At 39.8% G+C, this 17,161-nt stretch overlaps 1 protein-coding gene across 1 annotated transcript in view; it reads left to right on the forward strand.

Moving 5' to 3' along the window:
• Positions 1-17,161, forward strand: part of LOC110561760 (solute carrier family 5 member 4-like) — a 51,503-nt gene that overhangs the window by 24,343 nt on the left and 9,999 nt on the right. The window contains exons 7-11 of the mRNA XM_060369343.1: positions 744-824; positions 9,007-9,227; positions 12,923-13,058; positions 13,765-13,872; positions 15,658-15,808. Coding sequence (XP_060225326.1) covers positions 744-824; positions 9,007-9,227; positions 12,923-13,058; positions 13,765-13,872; positions 15,658-15,808 — 697 coding nt within the window. The remainder of the gene's footprint in view (positions 1-743; positions 825-9,006; positions 9,228-12,922; positions 13,059-13,764; positions 13,873-15,657; positions 15,809-17,161) is intronic.

The following is a 17,161-nucleotide window of genomic DNA, read 5'->3' on the forward strand; positions in this document are numbered from 1 at the left end:
TTGTCACAAGTGAAATGGAGGAACTGCGGGGGTAGGTTGATTGGGAAGGTGGGTGGCAATGATCCAACAGACTCTCCTGAACCTAAGATGCTGGTCTAGTGTCTCTTGCCTACTAAACTAAAAGCATTTGCACACATTTTAAAACAGCTGCGATAGGTTATACTAGCTGACTTGGAAAAAATAAAAGTCGGAACAAGATAATCTGAAGTCACTGCTGCACACTGAACACAATTTCAGACTCACGAGGACTGGGGGCCTGACCTCAGATTTCCTGGATCGTTCTTGCTTCCTCATCATAGGCCCCACACAGCATTGTTACAATACACAAGTCAGTAATTATTTCTGGACTCCAACTAATAAAACAATGATGTGTCCCAAACAAACAAGGTTTTCTGAGATAAGATATATCAACCCAAATGGGGAGGAGAATTGGGTAGAGTGTCATGATAAACTTTCATAGCATAAAATCTTCACTTCTCCCTTATTTAATATCCAAAAACTCACCAAGACAGAACTCCACCATAATTCACAGAACTTTGCATCTCAGTAAGACAGGAGAAAGAGGACATGAACTAAATGCATCAATGAACACTGAGGAGAAACTGGTGTCAAGAGAAGCTGGGACTCACATGGGAGCTATGTTACATGGACTCATTTGTGTGTTTGGAATAGAGCCCAGTGCTGAAGACAGGGTAATCAGTGTGCATGGATAAAACATCCTGTCCATTATTTTCTCCCCACAGGGGGCCTGGCCTCAGTGATCTACACAGATTCTATCCAGACTTTCATCATGTTGGTTGGCTCTTTCATTCTCATGGGTTATGGTAAGTGATGGCAGTGTGCCGTGCCATGGGAAGCTATGAGAGATGTTTCTGACTGCTTCTTCTGTGATGTTGTCTCCCAGTTTTACTGGGTCATACTTCCATATCCTATAATTCTCTTAACAGTAATGTTAACCATCCAGTCACTTGGTTGGGGTTCTTGGCTGTGATGGAAACTGTGGGTGGACAGGGGAAATAGCAGTCCTGGCAGCACCAGGCTCATTCATCTCTTGGTAGTCACTGTCACATAAACTTTTCCTGGGCAGATGTGAGCAAGCATCTAAACTGTCTACTTTATCTTAAGGGCTCATATTCTTGTCTTCTTTTTTTTAATTTTTATTTTTCTTTTTAGTTACATTTTGTTAACTCTGTGTCTCAGCTGTATCCTGCTCCCTCATTCCCTCCCCAACCCCACACTCCCTCCCTGGTCTCCTCCCTGCCCCTTTTCAAGTCTACTTATAGGAGAGGACCTCCTCCCCTTTCATTTGACCCTGTTTTATCAGGTATCTTCAGGGCTGGCTGCAAAGTCCTCCTCTGTGGCCTAGCAGGTCTGTTCTTCCCCTGGGGAGGTCAAAGAGCCTGCCCTTGAGATCCTGTTAGAAATAGTCCTTGTTCCCCTTACTTTGGAAAACTACTTAGTTACTGAGCTACGACGGGTCACATCTGAGCAGAAGTTCTATGTTATATCCATAAATGGTCCTTGGTTGAGTGTCAGTCTCAGAAAAGACCCTGTGCTCAGATATATTTGGTCCTTGTAGAGCTCCTATCCTTTACATATCATACTAACTCTCCTTCTTTCATATGATTCCCTGCATTTTGCCGAGAGTTTGGTTATGAGTCTTAGTGTCTGCTTTGAAACACTGCTAGGTAGAGTCTTTCAGATGCCTTTTGCAGTAGACTCCTGTCATACGTTCAATGCACATCCCATTTGTCTTTCTAAATGAGGATTGATCACCTTCTCCCGTGTCTACTTTCTTGATTATCTTCTTTAGGTGTGTAGATTTCATTATGTTTATCATATCTTCTAGGTCTTTATAAGCGAGTATATACCAAGTTTGTCTTTCTCCTTCTGGGATACTTCACTCAGAATGATCTTTTCTAGATCCCACCATTTGCCTGCAAATTTCATGATTTCCTCCTTTTTGATTGCTGAGTAGTATTCCATTGAGTAAAAATACCACAATTTCTGTAACCATTCCTCCATTGATGGACATCTGGGTTGTTTCCAAGTTCTGGCTATTACAAATAAAGCTGCTACAAACATGGTTGAACAAATGTCCTTGTTGTGTACTTGAGCAAATTTTGGGTATATACCTAGGAGTGGTATAGCTGGGTCTGACAGAGGGCTAATATCCAGTATATATAAAGAACTAAAGAAGCAGAAAAAAGCAACAAACCAAGTAATCCCATTAAAAAATGGGGAATGGAGCTAAACAGAGAATTCTCGAAAGAGGAACATCGAGTGGCAGAGAAACACTTAAAGAAATGCTCAACCTCATTAGCCATTAGGGAAATGCAAATCAAAACGACCCTGAGATTTCACCTTACACCCATCAGAATGGCCAAGATGAAAAACTCAAGTGACAAAACATGCTGGAGAGGCTGTGGAGAAAGAGGAACCCTCCTCCATTGCTGGTGGGAATGTAAACTGGTACAACCACTTTGGAAGTCAATCTGGTGCTTTCTCAGACAACTAGGAGTAGTGCTACCTCAAGACCCAGCTATACCACTCCTAGGTATTCTTGTCTTCTTGATCCATTCTGTTTGAAAGGATTTCCCTGGAGTTTTCTAGTTGGGTTGTATACTTTTCAATTCCATCTTCATTTCAGCTTGAGCCCTTTTCAAATTTCCATCACTTATGACATTTTCAAATTCTGTACTCTTTTCCTCATCATCTCCTCCAACCTTGTATTTATGTTTTCTTGTGCATCACCTTGGAAGTTTCTTTTCTTTCAGTTCATCTAGATGTGTCTTTCTTAAATTTCTTGATTTTTTATGAGTATATGATTGCTATTTTCAATTTTGTATCTTGGCGTTAAACTAGATAATTATGCTCAAACAATAGCTGGATCAATAAGGGAATGGAAAGGAATTAAAGGCATACAAATGGGAAAAGAAATCATTGGAGCCAGGGATGGTGGTACTAGCCACCAAACTATGCCTATTTGCAAATGAAATACTATACATAAGAAATACTAAAAAAATTTACAAAAAAAAAATTTCTAGAAATAATCAAACATTTTAACGGTGGCAGCACACAGAATAAGTTTGTAAAAATCAATAGCCTTTCTAAATACCAACAACAAACATACAGAGAAAGAGATCATAGACACTCTTCCATTCACTACAGCTTCAAAGAAAACAAAATATCTAGGCATGAAGCTAAACAAGACAATGAAAGACAACACAATGAAAACTTTAAACCGCCAAAGAAAAAGATAAAGACACTAGGGGAAAAAACATTTGGTAAAATAACTATAAAGCTATTTATAGAGTTGACACAGTCCCAATCAAAGTTCTCATCTCATCTTTAAAAAAAAAATAGAAAAAAAAACCTATCCTAACATTTATATGGAAGCACAAAAGACACCAGATAGCTAAACAATCGTGAGAAGAAAAAATAGAAATTCTGACAGATTACCATTTTAGATCTCAATATATATTACAGGGTCATAATAATAAAACCAGTATGGTACTGGCACAAAAACAGATGTGTAGATTATTAGAACACACTGCGTTTTTCTAGCTTGCACTGGGGCAGCCCACTAATTTCTACTCATAGCATCCAACTGCTTTTCTAGTCCAAAGTCCTAAAACCTTTCACATTCCTCCAAAATTCCCACCATGGTCAAGCCTGTCACAGAAACTTATGTCTTAGTTGCTTTTCTCCTGTTGTGACAAAACACAGTGACCAAGCAACTTTTAGAAGGAAGGTTTGCTTGGGGCTTGGAAGGTATATGAATTCATGATCTTTGGTGGAAGGAGCAAGGTAGCAGAGCAGAAGCTTTGAGCTCACAAACAGGAAGCAAAGAGGACATTGAGAGTGCTATGAATCTCTTGAAAGCTCAAATCCCACCCATCTTGTTACACCGCGCCCCCAACGAGCCCATATTTCCTGTCTTGGTTAGGGTTTCTCTTGCTGCAATGGAACATCATAACCAAAAAGCAAGTTGGAGGAAGACTTGCTTACTTATTTGTCTTATACTTCCACGTCACTGTTCATCACTGAAAGAAGTCAGGACAGGACAGGAGGCAGGAGCTCTTGCAGAGGACACGGAGGAGTGCTGCTTACTAGCTGTTCTTCATGCTTTGCTCAGCATGCTTTCTTATAGAACCCAGGACCACCAACCAATGATTGGTGCCTTCCACAATGTGCAATAGTGGCACAAATATTATGGGAGTAACCAATCGCTTTTGTTGTTGTTGTTTTTAAAATTGAACTTAAGACCCACTCCATGAGATAGAAATCAGCTTTGCAAACTTGATCAAGCCAGTAACCAGAGACTAGATCTGTCATGGGCCCTAGGAGAAAACTTACTCTTCTTATCCTGCTAAGTGAATTTAACAATAAAATAACTCATAATGACATATGCTATACCCATAGATCAGTGGATCATTCAACCCTCATCAGAGAACCTTCTTCTTGCAACAGAAGGGAATTAGCAGAGACCCGTAACACTGTAATGTATACAGAATGAGAGACTTTAAAACATTCATCCCTGAATGGGAGGTCTTTATCACTCCCTTCCCCTCAAGGCTCAGGAGCTCATGAAGAAAAGGAGGCAGAAAGCCAAAGGTGATGGAAAACTGCAAAGAAACAGGATTTTCCAGCCACAATAGGAGTGATACACATATGAACTCATAGAGACTGTGAAAGCATGCACAGAGCTGCATAGGTTCAAGCCAGACAAACCCCAGAAGAGAGAAAGGGAAGAGGCCATAAAGCTTCACTCCTAACCCAGAAGCTATTTATAACTGATATCTGCTAGGTGAAGAAATATTAGTTTTCTTTATATCAGTCACATTCCAGGGCAGGATTCATGCTCAGAAGTAGTGGGCCAAAATCAGACTCCATGCTTTTGTGAGGAGAGGAGAGAGTTGGAGGGGGGGGCTTTTTTTTTTTTTTTTGGTTATGTTGTTTTACATTTTAAGAGGAAAAAAACCACAAAGTTGTGTAGATGAAGAAGAAGATGGGGAGGAAGAGGAAATTTTAAAAATTAAGTTTAAAATGGGGAAAAATCCTAATGTAGTTTGAGTTTGGATTAGGTGATGGCTCAGGATATTGAATTCTTTTATGTGCTTAACGATTATTAGAATTTTATTTGAAAACTGTTCAGTGCCATTGCCCATTTATAGCACCAGATTGTTGGATTAATTGTTATTTTCATGCTTGCATTTTTTGAGTTAAAAAAAATGGTCTCAGTATGTAATGGATGCCTGGAATTCACTGGATTGGCTTCAAGGTCATGACAATCATGTTTCAACCACAAAAGTTCTGGGAGTTTCTGTGTTTACTAAATATTCTGTATGTTAATTCCCTGTTGGAGGAATTCTTGGCAAAATTTTTCTAATATTTGGTATATGTCCCAGGAGCTTTTCTCCTAGATCATTCTAGATCGTGTCAAGTTTATACATGCTTACTGCTCTAGAGGCAGTGGGACCTGGGACACCAGAGTCTCAAGCTGCCACGGACCGACCCAGTCTGGCTCCCGGCGTCCAAGGGAGAACAAGGCTTTGGACAGGAAGACACGGATTCGGCGATGAATTGACAGACAGAGACACCTTGATAGTTTTGGCTCTGCTGCAACTTTACTGAAATCAAGCTAGTATTTTTATAATGATTTCACAAAAGGCACCTTAAAGTTGGCATACTTCCCAGAACATTCAAACTTTTACCAAGAATACAAAGTTTACATTTTAACTCAAAATGTAGTCAAACATAAAGCAGTGCCCACAAGAAATCTTGGCCTAAAAACTTTTTGATCAGAGCAAACAAAGAAAAAGAAACCTCAAATGTAGTTTCATTATTGCTAACCAGTGAAGAGGAAAGTCAGGAGCTAAGTCAGATGCCTGCCAAAATCTTTCTCTGTATCAAAATCTAATTAACCATCCTTTGTTAACCATCCTCCCATATGTCCTGCCAAAGATTTATAATCTTCCTTAGAAACAAGACATTGAAGGGAGGGGTAAACTCGTGCCAGCTGTACTTCTTATGTTATTTTTTCTTAAGAAGGAGCTCATCATTTCTTTTACTATTCCTATAATGTCTTTTGATACTAAATCTGATTTATTACTTTTCTTAAGCTTATTCTTTTTACATTTTATTCTTATTAAAGCCTTTAATAATCTACTACTAATAAATTTCTTTATAAAATTAGTTGTGCTGTTTCAGGAGTCACAGAGAAAGATCAAAAAACTCATTAATCCAGCCCCAGAACCGCAACTGAAAAAGTGGAAAAACTCAGAACACGTCTCTTTGCCAGACAGGGGGGGGGGGGTCTGCCAGGGACCTTCCAGGGAGTGAATTTCCGAAGAAAGCATGTCTCCCGCCCTGTAGCACATGCTGCTATGGTGACACTGGCGTGGGTGTAGCACAAGCAATAGCTAAGTTTATTCAGAGCATCAGACAGTTTGTACTCTGAGCTTCTGTAGAGTCACCTGAGTAAATGTACAATCACAAAGACAAGCTTTACATAGCAAAAACATGTTTTTCCATAGACACATTTAAATTCATAACATTCGCCAGTTGTAATAAATAATATAATGTTAACTCACTCCTATCTGCTACACCTGGGAAAGGCATGAAAGCACATTCCATGAACAATTTATGTTTTGTTTTGTTTTTTAAGAAAGTCAGGTCACAAGAGCCTTGTTTTCTTGGAGTTTTCGCACAATCACTCAAAATTCCCCCTGCGCAACTCCATGCTAGAATGTGTTCTAACAGACAAGTATTGAACACTGTACCCGCCATGTTGAGCTACACTTCTGTTTCTGGAAGTCTTTCTCCTGTAGCTAGATCAGCTCTCAGGGGCAGCACTGACTTGTCTACATACCTGGTCTTTATATATTTGTATATTTATATATGTATAAACTTATATATAAAGTTACTTTATATACATATAAAGAGTCAAAACTTTCTGCATTGTTTTTGGCATATATATATATCTTTAGTTCTCTCTCATATATTACATCCCAACTGCAGTTTTCCCTTCTTCCTCTCCTCCTAGTCCCCCATCCCCACCCCTATCCCTTCAGAAAAGGACAGGTCCCAAGGATAACCACCAAATATGGCATATCAAGTTGCAATAAGACTAGGCATCTCTCCCCTTAAGACTGGATAGGTGACCCAGTGGGAAGGAAGAGTCCCAAAAGCCCTATCTGCACTCAGAATTTTGACTCTCAAGCTCAGACTCAGACATAATTCTCTCAAATGACATTTACCATGACTGCTGGATGGGAAGAAAGACATTTATAGTTGCTTATATGCTCTGCAAACTCCAGGATTTCCCATCTCTCTTACAGATTGTGTGTGTGTGTGTGTGTGTCTGCCTTTGTCTCTCTCTCCCTCCTTTCCTCCCCCTCCCTCTCACAATCTCTCTCTTTTCCCTATGTGTGTGTGTCTCTCTCTGTGCCCCTCTGCATGTCTCTCTCTGTTTCTGCCTCTGTCTCTTTACTCCTCAGTCTCTCTCCTTCTTTCTTCCTCTCTTTCCCTTCCTGTCCTAATACAGAGGCCTCTCTCTTGCCTCATACCTGTTCATATGAAATTGTAGCTCCCATTTCAAAAGACACCACAAGATAAGACCTGAGGCATCCCAGTTTTCCCCAATCACTGAAGTTTTAACCAATCAGCCTTGAAAAAAACCTTAAACAAAGGTAATTTTGTTTTTAGAACCCTCATTTCATACAGCATGCCTTCTGCATCTTCTCCATCCTTCATGTTAGGTACTCTGACCACCTTCTCTCCCTCTGTCCCACTTTTAAATTTTGTCTGGTTTTTAATGTGGTTCTGTTGTTCAGTACTGAATTTCAGTGTCTGCCCATCATGACTTCAAGATAAAACTACTATAGTTATTCCTTGTCTACTTCCTATTGCTTATTGGTTATTCTGTACATATTAGACATTTTAAGTCTCTTAAGAAAGAAAGGCACTATGCATTGGTGGCCCACATCTTTAATCCCAGCACTCAGGAGGTAGATCTCTGTGAGTTCAAGGCCAGCCTGGTTTACAAAACCAACAACAAAAAAAAAGAAAGATGAGGAGGAAAAAGAAAGAAGGAAGGAAGGAAGGAAGGGAGGGAGGGAGGGAGGGAGGGAGGGAGGGAGGGAGGAAGGAAGGAAGGACAAACACAGTGTTGAATCAGAAAAACAAACTATAATAAAATTTATATCACTTGGGCTCCAAAGCCAGAATGGAAGCCATTTCTTTCTGTCCTTTTCAAAAGAATTAGAATTTCTCCTGCTTCACTATGGAATTTGCAGAAAAGTAGGTGGACATGGACAGGACAATATTCAGCAAAATGACTCAAACAAAAAACAAGCATCACATCTTTTCATTCAATGAAGATCCTATCCTTGATGTGTACATGTATATATCTAAACACTATAAATGTGGGTATAGCATAACATTTAGAAAAGTGATGGAAAGGGGGTAATATTTGGTGATGAGGAAGGACAGAATGCAGCTGTGAAAGGGTAGAAAGCTACTTTTTCTGGTATCAGCTGTCATGGCTGTGTGTGTGTGAATCTGTGTGTGTGTCCGTCCGTGTGTGTGTGTGTGTGTGTGTGTGTGTGTGTGTGTGGTGTGTGATGAGTAAAAATGTAATTGACAGAGGAAGTGTAAAACCATAACAGAGTTCCATTGCTTCAAAATGGCCATGTTTTAACTATGGAAAGTCTAGGGAGGTATATGGGCTTTGGTACTAGGCAAATGTTATTAAGTGGTGACTTTATTTGAACTGTGTAATTTTTTTTGAATGTGTGAGTCCTGAGTTCTCTGTGAATGTCAATATTCTACCATGGACAATCCCAGTGGAGAAAAATAAAGGCACCATGGATCATTGGGGGAAAGTGCTGAAGACATGACCAGGCTAACAGGAAGTACTCAAGTACCTTCGCTGCAGTGGAGCACTCGTGAACATGAGGTGTTTGAAACATTCTCACAGTGTTTGATCTGCTGCCTTTCTAGCATTTGCTGAAGTCGGTGGTTATGAGAGCTTCACAGAGAAGTACATGAACGCCATTCCCTCTGTGGTCGAGGGGGACAACCTGACCATCAGCCCCAAGTGCTACACTCCTCAGCCAGATGCCTTCCACATCTTCCGGGATCCCATCACTGGTGACATCCCATGGCCAGGACTGATATTCGGAATGACCATTCTAGCTATATGGTACTGGTGTGCAGATCAGGTGAGCATGTATGTTTGCATGTGTGACTGTGTTCATTCTTAGTTTTCCTGTTTCATGTGAAAGCCTCTAGCCTCTATTTTGCACATGTAAGTAATATTTAAGCTGTCAAACACTTTTCTTTGTCTTGTCTTGTAGAAATAGATGTTTTGGTCCCTCCTCACTGTACTGTTTTTCCCCCTCAGAGAGGGACACGTCAGTTCTTTTGCTTAAGTTTGTTGGACTTTATTTCCATTCTCTAAACCATTGGATTTGGTATATTGTGACACATCAGAATTGATACAATTTTTTGACATCAGTACTCTAAAGTGACACACTAAATAGGGTTTTTAAACTTGGCTTTTCTGTTAGTTGAGAATTTAACTTTCTTCTTCAGTTCCCAGTCTTCCCGGACAACCCAGTCTTTGAGTGTCCCATCTTTCTACAGACCTTGATCCCAATGTTTGAAATCGGCGTTCAGTCTAAAACTTTTGTCATTATGTAAAAGTAATTATTTGCTATCACAGACACACAGATACACACACACAGAGGAAACACTTGTATGTCTGTGTTATGGTTTCCTTTAGCTTTATCCTTTTTCATTAAATTAACAAGTCTTACTTTTATCTTGAAATTTCTTGGCAATCACTGCTCACTTTGATTCAAAACATCTGCAGATTGGTGAAAGACCCTCACAGCATTTTTCAACAAGCTGTGGCAGCAATAATGTATCGATAATACATACCAATAATAATATTAATACATCAATATATACCAATAATAATATTGCTATATCTATAATAATATATCAATGCTATATTAAATATGTCAATAATAATAATATAATATACTCCCTTTCTATCCCCCTCCTATCTCCTTAAACAAAAGAACAAGACTTCACACAGATTTTTTTACAAGCTGCTAACAGTGTGTCTTAGAAGATTTCAGGGGAACATGGAATGAAAGACACACTTTGCTAATGAGAGAAATATGGCTCCCATACAGAACAGTTTACTTAAATTTGGAGACTTGACTCTTTTATTTAATACTCAGAAATGGGCAGAAGGATTGAAAAAATGTAGAAACTGGAAAAGCTATTCCGGCTAACAGTAAGTGAAATATTCATAAACTGTTCATAATGGAATGGAGCTATGTGATTTATCTAGCATGGTATTCAAAAGAATGCTTAGAACCAGATCAAGGAGGAGAGGAAGGCAGCACATAGCCAGACTGGGAACCTCACAAGAAATAGAGAATATTTAAAAGTAACAAGTCATTGAGGGATATGAGACATAACCGAGCTAAAAAGTAAATATGCAGATACACCAAGTTAAATAAATAAATAAATAAATAACAATCTTGAAGAAAATCACTAGAAATACTATGGTAACTAAATGTAAAAAAGTAATGAGATTGTTTTAGGGGAGACACAAATAAGTAGAATAATGTGCCCATTACCATTGTACCAAAATGAGAAGACACATAGAGACAAAAAAAAAAAAAACACAAAACAATACAAAATAAAAACCAGAGAAATAGTGGTGGAAAGTTCTCAAGTCTGCGAAAGGAAATAGAAATGCAAAGCTATAAATCTCATGGAACAGCTAATAGAATGATTCAGAAGATGTTCACATGAAGACACGTTACAGTCAAACTGTCAAAACATAAATGCAAAGAAAAATTATTGAAAGCTGAAAAAAAAAAAGGTAACTTTCTACACATGACAGAAGCCCCCTGAGGATGAACTGATTTTTTAATGGAACTCTTGAAAACCAGAAAAAAGTAAAATTCTTATGTTCAAAAAATCTTAAGGGAAAAGATGTGCCAACCAAAACATTATGCTCAGAAATTCTGTCCTTCAAAAACAAAATGGTGAGACAGGCCAGGAAGTGGAGCACTCAAAAGGCAGAGGAAAGAAGATCTCTGTGAGTTCGAGGCCAGCCTGGTCTACAGAATGAGTTCCAGGACAGCCAAGGCTGTTACACAGAGAAACCCTGTCTCAAAAAGATGGTGGTGATGGATTGTGAAAACTGGAGAAAAATTTAGGAGCAACTTGTCAAAATATAGACAATAGATAAAAACATTCTAGCGCAGTGGTTCTCAACCTTTCTAATGCTATCACCCTTTAATACAGTTCCTCATGTTGTGGTGACCCCCAACCATAAAATTATTTTTAGTGCTTACTTTATAACTGTAATTTTGCTACTGTTATGAATCATAATGTAAATAATTTTGAAGATAGAGGTTTCTGTCTATGCATGGTGATACAAGGTTTCACTTCCAGCAATAAGAAAGGCAGAGTTATTGGATTTCTCTGTGTTCGAGGCCAACTTGGTCTACAAAGCAAGTGCAGGACAGCCAGGTCTACACAGAGAAAACTAGTTTTGGCTATCATAACTAGAATAATACAGTGGGTTTTCTAAAAACCAACACAAACAAACAACAACAACAAAACATTCTTCTCTGCTTTTTTTTCCCATTTCTTTTATTCAACCATGTACTATTCTGTTGCTGTGATCATTGTGACCAACACTACTACTAGAAGGAAGGGTTTATTTGAGTTTGTGGCTCCAGAGGAATAAGAGCCCATTAGCATCACAGCTAGGAAGCATGAGCTCAGGCATACAGAGCAGAGGGATCTGGGAATGGTAAAAGTCTTTTATGGAAACCCACAAAAAACCCAGACTATTGCCAAGGCCATTGGTTGTCCTGCACAAATGGACAGTAAGGGCCTACTGCTGAAGACAATACCTACACAACTCACTGGACAGAGAAGTTGAGCTGGTGCCTGCCTAGAACTTTCACCCCAACAAACTCTGTTCATAGTACTAGAAGGTACTCTGCATGCTACCAAAGGAGAAAGGTAAATGCCAACCCAGCTACAGACCCTCGATCTACAATGGTCACCTGCCTGCAAGATGCGCTGATGCGATGGTGAAGCAAAGCTTAGGAAGTCATCGGCCAAGATTTGGTTTGACTTAAGGCCTGCTACATGAGATAGAACTCATACATGACACTGGCTGAGTGGCCACAACCTAAGACCAGACAGCCCAGGGACCTAGGGTAAACCAATTACTACTGTTTGGCTAAAACAAACAAACAAACAAACAAATCTAGCAACAAAATAGCTTCTAACAACATTCCGCTATACTCATAGGTCAGAGCCTTGCTCAGCCATCATCAGAAGCATCCCCCTGCAGCAGATGTGAAGCAATACAGAGACCCACAGGCAGACAGTGTGCAGAGAGTGAGAGTCTTTGGAACACTCAACCCTAAAGGATGTCTATCAAGTCCCTGCGCTCGGGACCCTATCCACTCTATCACTTTCAATCCCTAACCAGATGAGGTTTCAGAGTAGTCTGAAGAAATCTAGCAATGAATGACTCAATGCACTGTTTTCATGGTTTTCTGACTGTGACGTGTCCATGGGAAATGTTTTGTGTGCATGTATGTATGTGCACAATCTGTATGTGTTCTATCCATGGAGGTAAAAGAGAGTATTGGATTCTCCCAGAACTGGAGTTGAAGATGGCTGTGGCTCCTGGGAACTGAACCCAGGTCCTCTGCATGAAAAATATCAAGAGCTTTAAAGTGCTGAGCCGTGTCTTCAGCCCTAGCCATATAATTTCTTACTGTAACATTAAGCCTTGAAAGTGTAGTCTCACTCTCCTTATAGTCATTGTTGGATTGTTACACTAATGCATTGTTTTTTCCGGCAGGTCATTGTACAGCGCTGCTTGTGTGGCAAGAACATGTCTCACGTGAAGGCTGCCTGCATCCTGTGTGGCTACCTGAAGCTGCTGCCCATGTTCATCATGGTGATGCCAGGGATGATCAGCCGCATTCTGTACACAGGCAAGCCGTGGACACATGACTCCTCTTCTCTATGCTGATGTCTGTGGTTTTAAGATAAGAGAAACTTCTGTAGGTTCGATGGAGAAAGGCACCTCTGGGAAAAGACTCGGAGGTGGAACATTTGGCAGACTTGGCACTCTTAAGCATCGCTTTCATAGTGCTGCCTGTGTCCTTGCAGACATGTGAAACTGTGCATCCTGTTTCCATTTGTGGATGGAATCTGAGGTAGTCCAGGACTACACTTGGGGATGAGGCAGAACTGAGCGAGGATGACTTGCTTGACCTTTTGTGATTGGATGTGGCAATCTTTGACCAAGGTCTTGGGGGCACATATTCACATATTGGTCTTTGAGAGAACTTCAAAACTGAATTTTTTTTCCTCTGTATTGGAGAAATAAGTTTCTGAGTCAGATGAGAATGACTACTACTGAAATATTTTTCTTGAAAAATCACTTTTTCATTATGATGAAATGTAAAGGAAATATAGCCAATCTTTTATGATGAATGAAAGACATTTCAATTGTCAACGGATTACACAGGGTTCACTGTCTTTTCCAAGCTAAGCATTAGTGTATTGAATTTAAAGTTCAGTATCCAATTTCTAGACAAACATAGCTTCTCCCATCTGTGATCTTGCATATTCCCTCTGTCCCTTTGCAGATTGTACCTAGCTGGGTCCTGCTCAATGAACTGTGTCTCTTCTCAGATAAGGTGGCCTGTGTCGTGCCTTCTGAGTGTGTGAAACAGTGTGGCACCGAGGTTGGCTGCACTAACTATGCCTACCCCACCCTGGTGCTGGAACTGATGCCTGATGGTAAGTAAACACCCACACCATGTCTAGAGGCATACACAGCCCACGTGGGGAACACTGGGGCAGACTCTCTGCTGACCCTTCCTTTAGTTCCATCCTTTTCATCAGATAGTTCTTGAGACTCAGTCACAACCTGGATGGAGCTAATTTCTCTTAAAGAACAACTGCTCAGGATGAGGGCTGTCTCCCAGATCAGTTAACATTTAAATGATTTGTTAGCCAAGGAAAACTTGTAATGCTACAAAGGGGCAAAGTCAGAAGACTGAAAATTAACTTTCACCCTCACTTCTTTAGACCAATATCTCTCAGTGCACATGCTTTGTACCGAAGTGTTTGCCATTTCTCAGGCTTTGCTTTGGATCCTATAATTTATCAGTAAAATAAGTATGATTGCCCTACTGTAAAATGCAAGGTTTCTGCTTTGCCTGCCCTTGTTCTGAATTCTGATACAGAAACCTTTATCTTCATTAAAGCTTCAGGCTCTATAGTTGGGCAGATACTCAGCTATTCTAACCTGTCAGTAGTGGCCTGGCCTACTCCCCAGCCATGTGGCCCATTACCTGCCATCCTAGCCTTGCCTTGGCTTCCCATTCTTCATCCTTGTCCATCATGCCATCTCTCTCTCTCTCTCTCTCTCTCTCTCTCTCTCTCTCTCTCCACCCAAGAATCTCTCCCTGGGATTAGAGGTTCCTCATTATTCTCTCCTGCCCAGCAATTGGCTGTTCAGCTCTTTATTTAACCAATCAGAAGGTGATGAACAAAGCTTACAACATACCAAGGCAGGAGATGCTTCCTAATAATGACAAGGTCAAAGTCTGGACCATAACCTTTCTGGGTACAGAAATCAGTATTTGAATATACAGTGACAAACACACCCTTCCAAAACCCTACACCTTAGAACTCGCTGTGGATTTACAGTCTAGATAATAAGCCATACCTATGAAATCCTGAATTTCAGAAACTGATCATTGCTGTGGAAAACATAAACAGAGCAAGTACAGAGCTGATAGACCTAAGTGGCCTGGGGTCTTGTCTGACACTTTTGTGCCATTTTTCCTCCTTGACATACAAAAGCTTATTCAAACTAAAGGAACAATAACCCATATACTCAAGGTCAAATGCATGTCATCTTACCCTGTACTGGGAGGCCTGGAGTCATAACTGATGGAGGGAAGGAACTGAAGGGTTAAGCTCCTGCAATGGTTCAAGACCATCAGCTTTGCCCATGAAGGTTTTTCAGCAGTATCACCTAAGGTGGTTCCCAGCACATGACCTTTATGTAAACATTTAGCACTAAACTAATACTAAGCTAAACCTGAGCAATGAATATTATAACCTGAGGATTATATATCTGGATATCTACATTTCATAAGCTAAGTTTAGACCATAGAAGCTAACCAGCCATACAACAGCTTTATATTTTTAAATTGAACTCTCACATTAAACACCAAGGATTTCACTATCAAATTTTATTTTTACATTCAGATATGGTTCATTTGAGTAACACTTGTTATAACTATTCTGTGATGATGTAATCACTTTATATGAATAATCATGGTACCTAACACATATTGAAGCTTTTGTGTTTCAATAACTTTCTGGACATTTTATGTGCTTTAAATGATTTAATCTCCAAGAAACATTCAGAGATGATGTACATTGATAATCAGATTAGCTAATAACTCTGTGACTGTTTTATCCTTGAATGGCTCTTTGATTGATCAAATCACTCATAAACCATGAATGACCTGCTGTCTAACCAGAGCTTGCACCCTCTCCTGACCCCAGGACTGCGAGGCCTGATGCTGTCAGTCATGTTGGCTTCTCTTATGAGCACCCTGACCTCCATCTTCAATAGTGCCAGCACCCTCTTCACCATGGACCTCTATGCGAAGATGAGGAAGAAGGCATCAGAGAGAGAGCTCATGATAGCTGGACGGTAGGGGAACCTGGTCTCTGCATAGACTCCTCTGAGGAGGGTGGATATCGATAGGAAATACAGATCACTGGTCTTTGAATTCAGCAAAACTAAAAATGTAGTTCTAGAAGGGGGAAGAATCATTAGGGAATGTTCAACCTTTGTCTTTACAGACTTAAAATTATAGCCAAACCTACTTATTCTTTTCCCTCTTTATTATCCCTCCACCATATGTATGTTTTTTTCAGTCTATCCTTGTGTAACGGGATATCCTCCACACTATAAGTCTGATAGCTAAATTTCCTTTAAGTTTCTATGCATACTGTATGGAAATGATCAATTACTGTATCTGCAAACTTACACAAAGATATTTACCAGATGCATTCACTAAAGGTTGAGCCATGTTAAACAGAAACAGAAACTCAAAAAGAGAGGTCCAAGAGATTGAAGCATTGTGTCAACCAGGAGACCCTGGGCAGGCTGGGGAATCTTGAAGACAGTGAGATCTAAGGAAGCAAGAAAGATTAGCTGACATACATAGTTTTCTCCTTCATAATGTTCAAGCAGAATCTATTTGTTATAACCATTCTGTAAATGGTTTCAAAAATGAAAGTGTAAAATATATGGTGAGCACTTTAAACATGGCAAAGTTATGTTCTTAAAAATCAAATACTCCTGTAACCACAACTTTTGTCAAGAAATAGAAATTACCAGGACACCAAACCTCTTGTTGGGTCCCACATTTCCAGAGCTAACAACTCAACTAGTAACGTCACAAACTGTTCAACCTTTCCCTGGTTTGGCTATCGTAACTAGAATGATACAGTGAGTTTTCTAATTCATTCATGATTTCAGTCATGTTGCATTGTGCAGCATGACTATTCATTTAATCACTGTATAGGCTTCCAGCATAGTAATATATTAGACTTTACTGTTCCTGGCCATCTGTTCTCACCGCAGTATTTCTGTATATGTCTGTTAGTGTATGTAAACATGTACTTCTATCACGGAGATTGGTGTGTGTGTGTGTGTGTGTGTGTGTGTGTGTGTGTGTCTGTGTGTCTGTGTGTCTGTGTGTATCTTTCATTCTCAACCTAATATATTTTTTAAAAGATTCAGTAGTCTTGATCAAGAAGACATATGGAAAGTGATCTTGAAAATAAAGGCATGTCTTTTGCAAAAGTGAATAACTCTAAATGAAGTTAAAGTGATAAAATAACAGACACATCATTTTTTCTTTACACTATTCAGTTTGAGCAATATATCCATGTGTGTCTCCTATGGTGAAAAGGGATTGTGCGTCTGTGTGGCTTGGCAACTGAAGTATATCCATTAGGAAACTGGCATTGCTCGTTCTCCATAGATTGCACAATG

The sequence above is a fragment of the Meriones unguiculatus genome, chromosome 16 (genome assembly GCF_030254825.1).
Source record: "Meriones unguiculatus strain TT.TT164.6M chromosome 16, Bangor_MerUng_6.1, whole genome shotgun sequence".
Lineage (NCBI taxonomy): Eukaryota > Metazoa > Chordata > Mammalia > Rodentia > Muridae > Meriones > Meriones unguiculatus.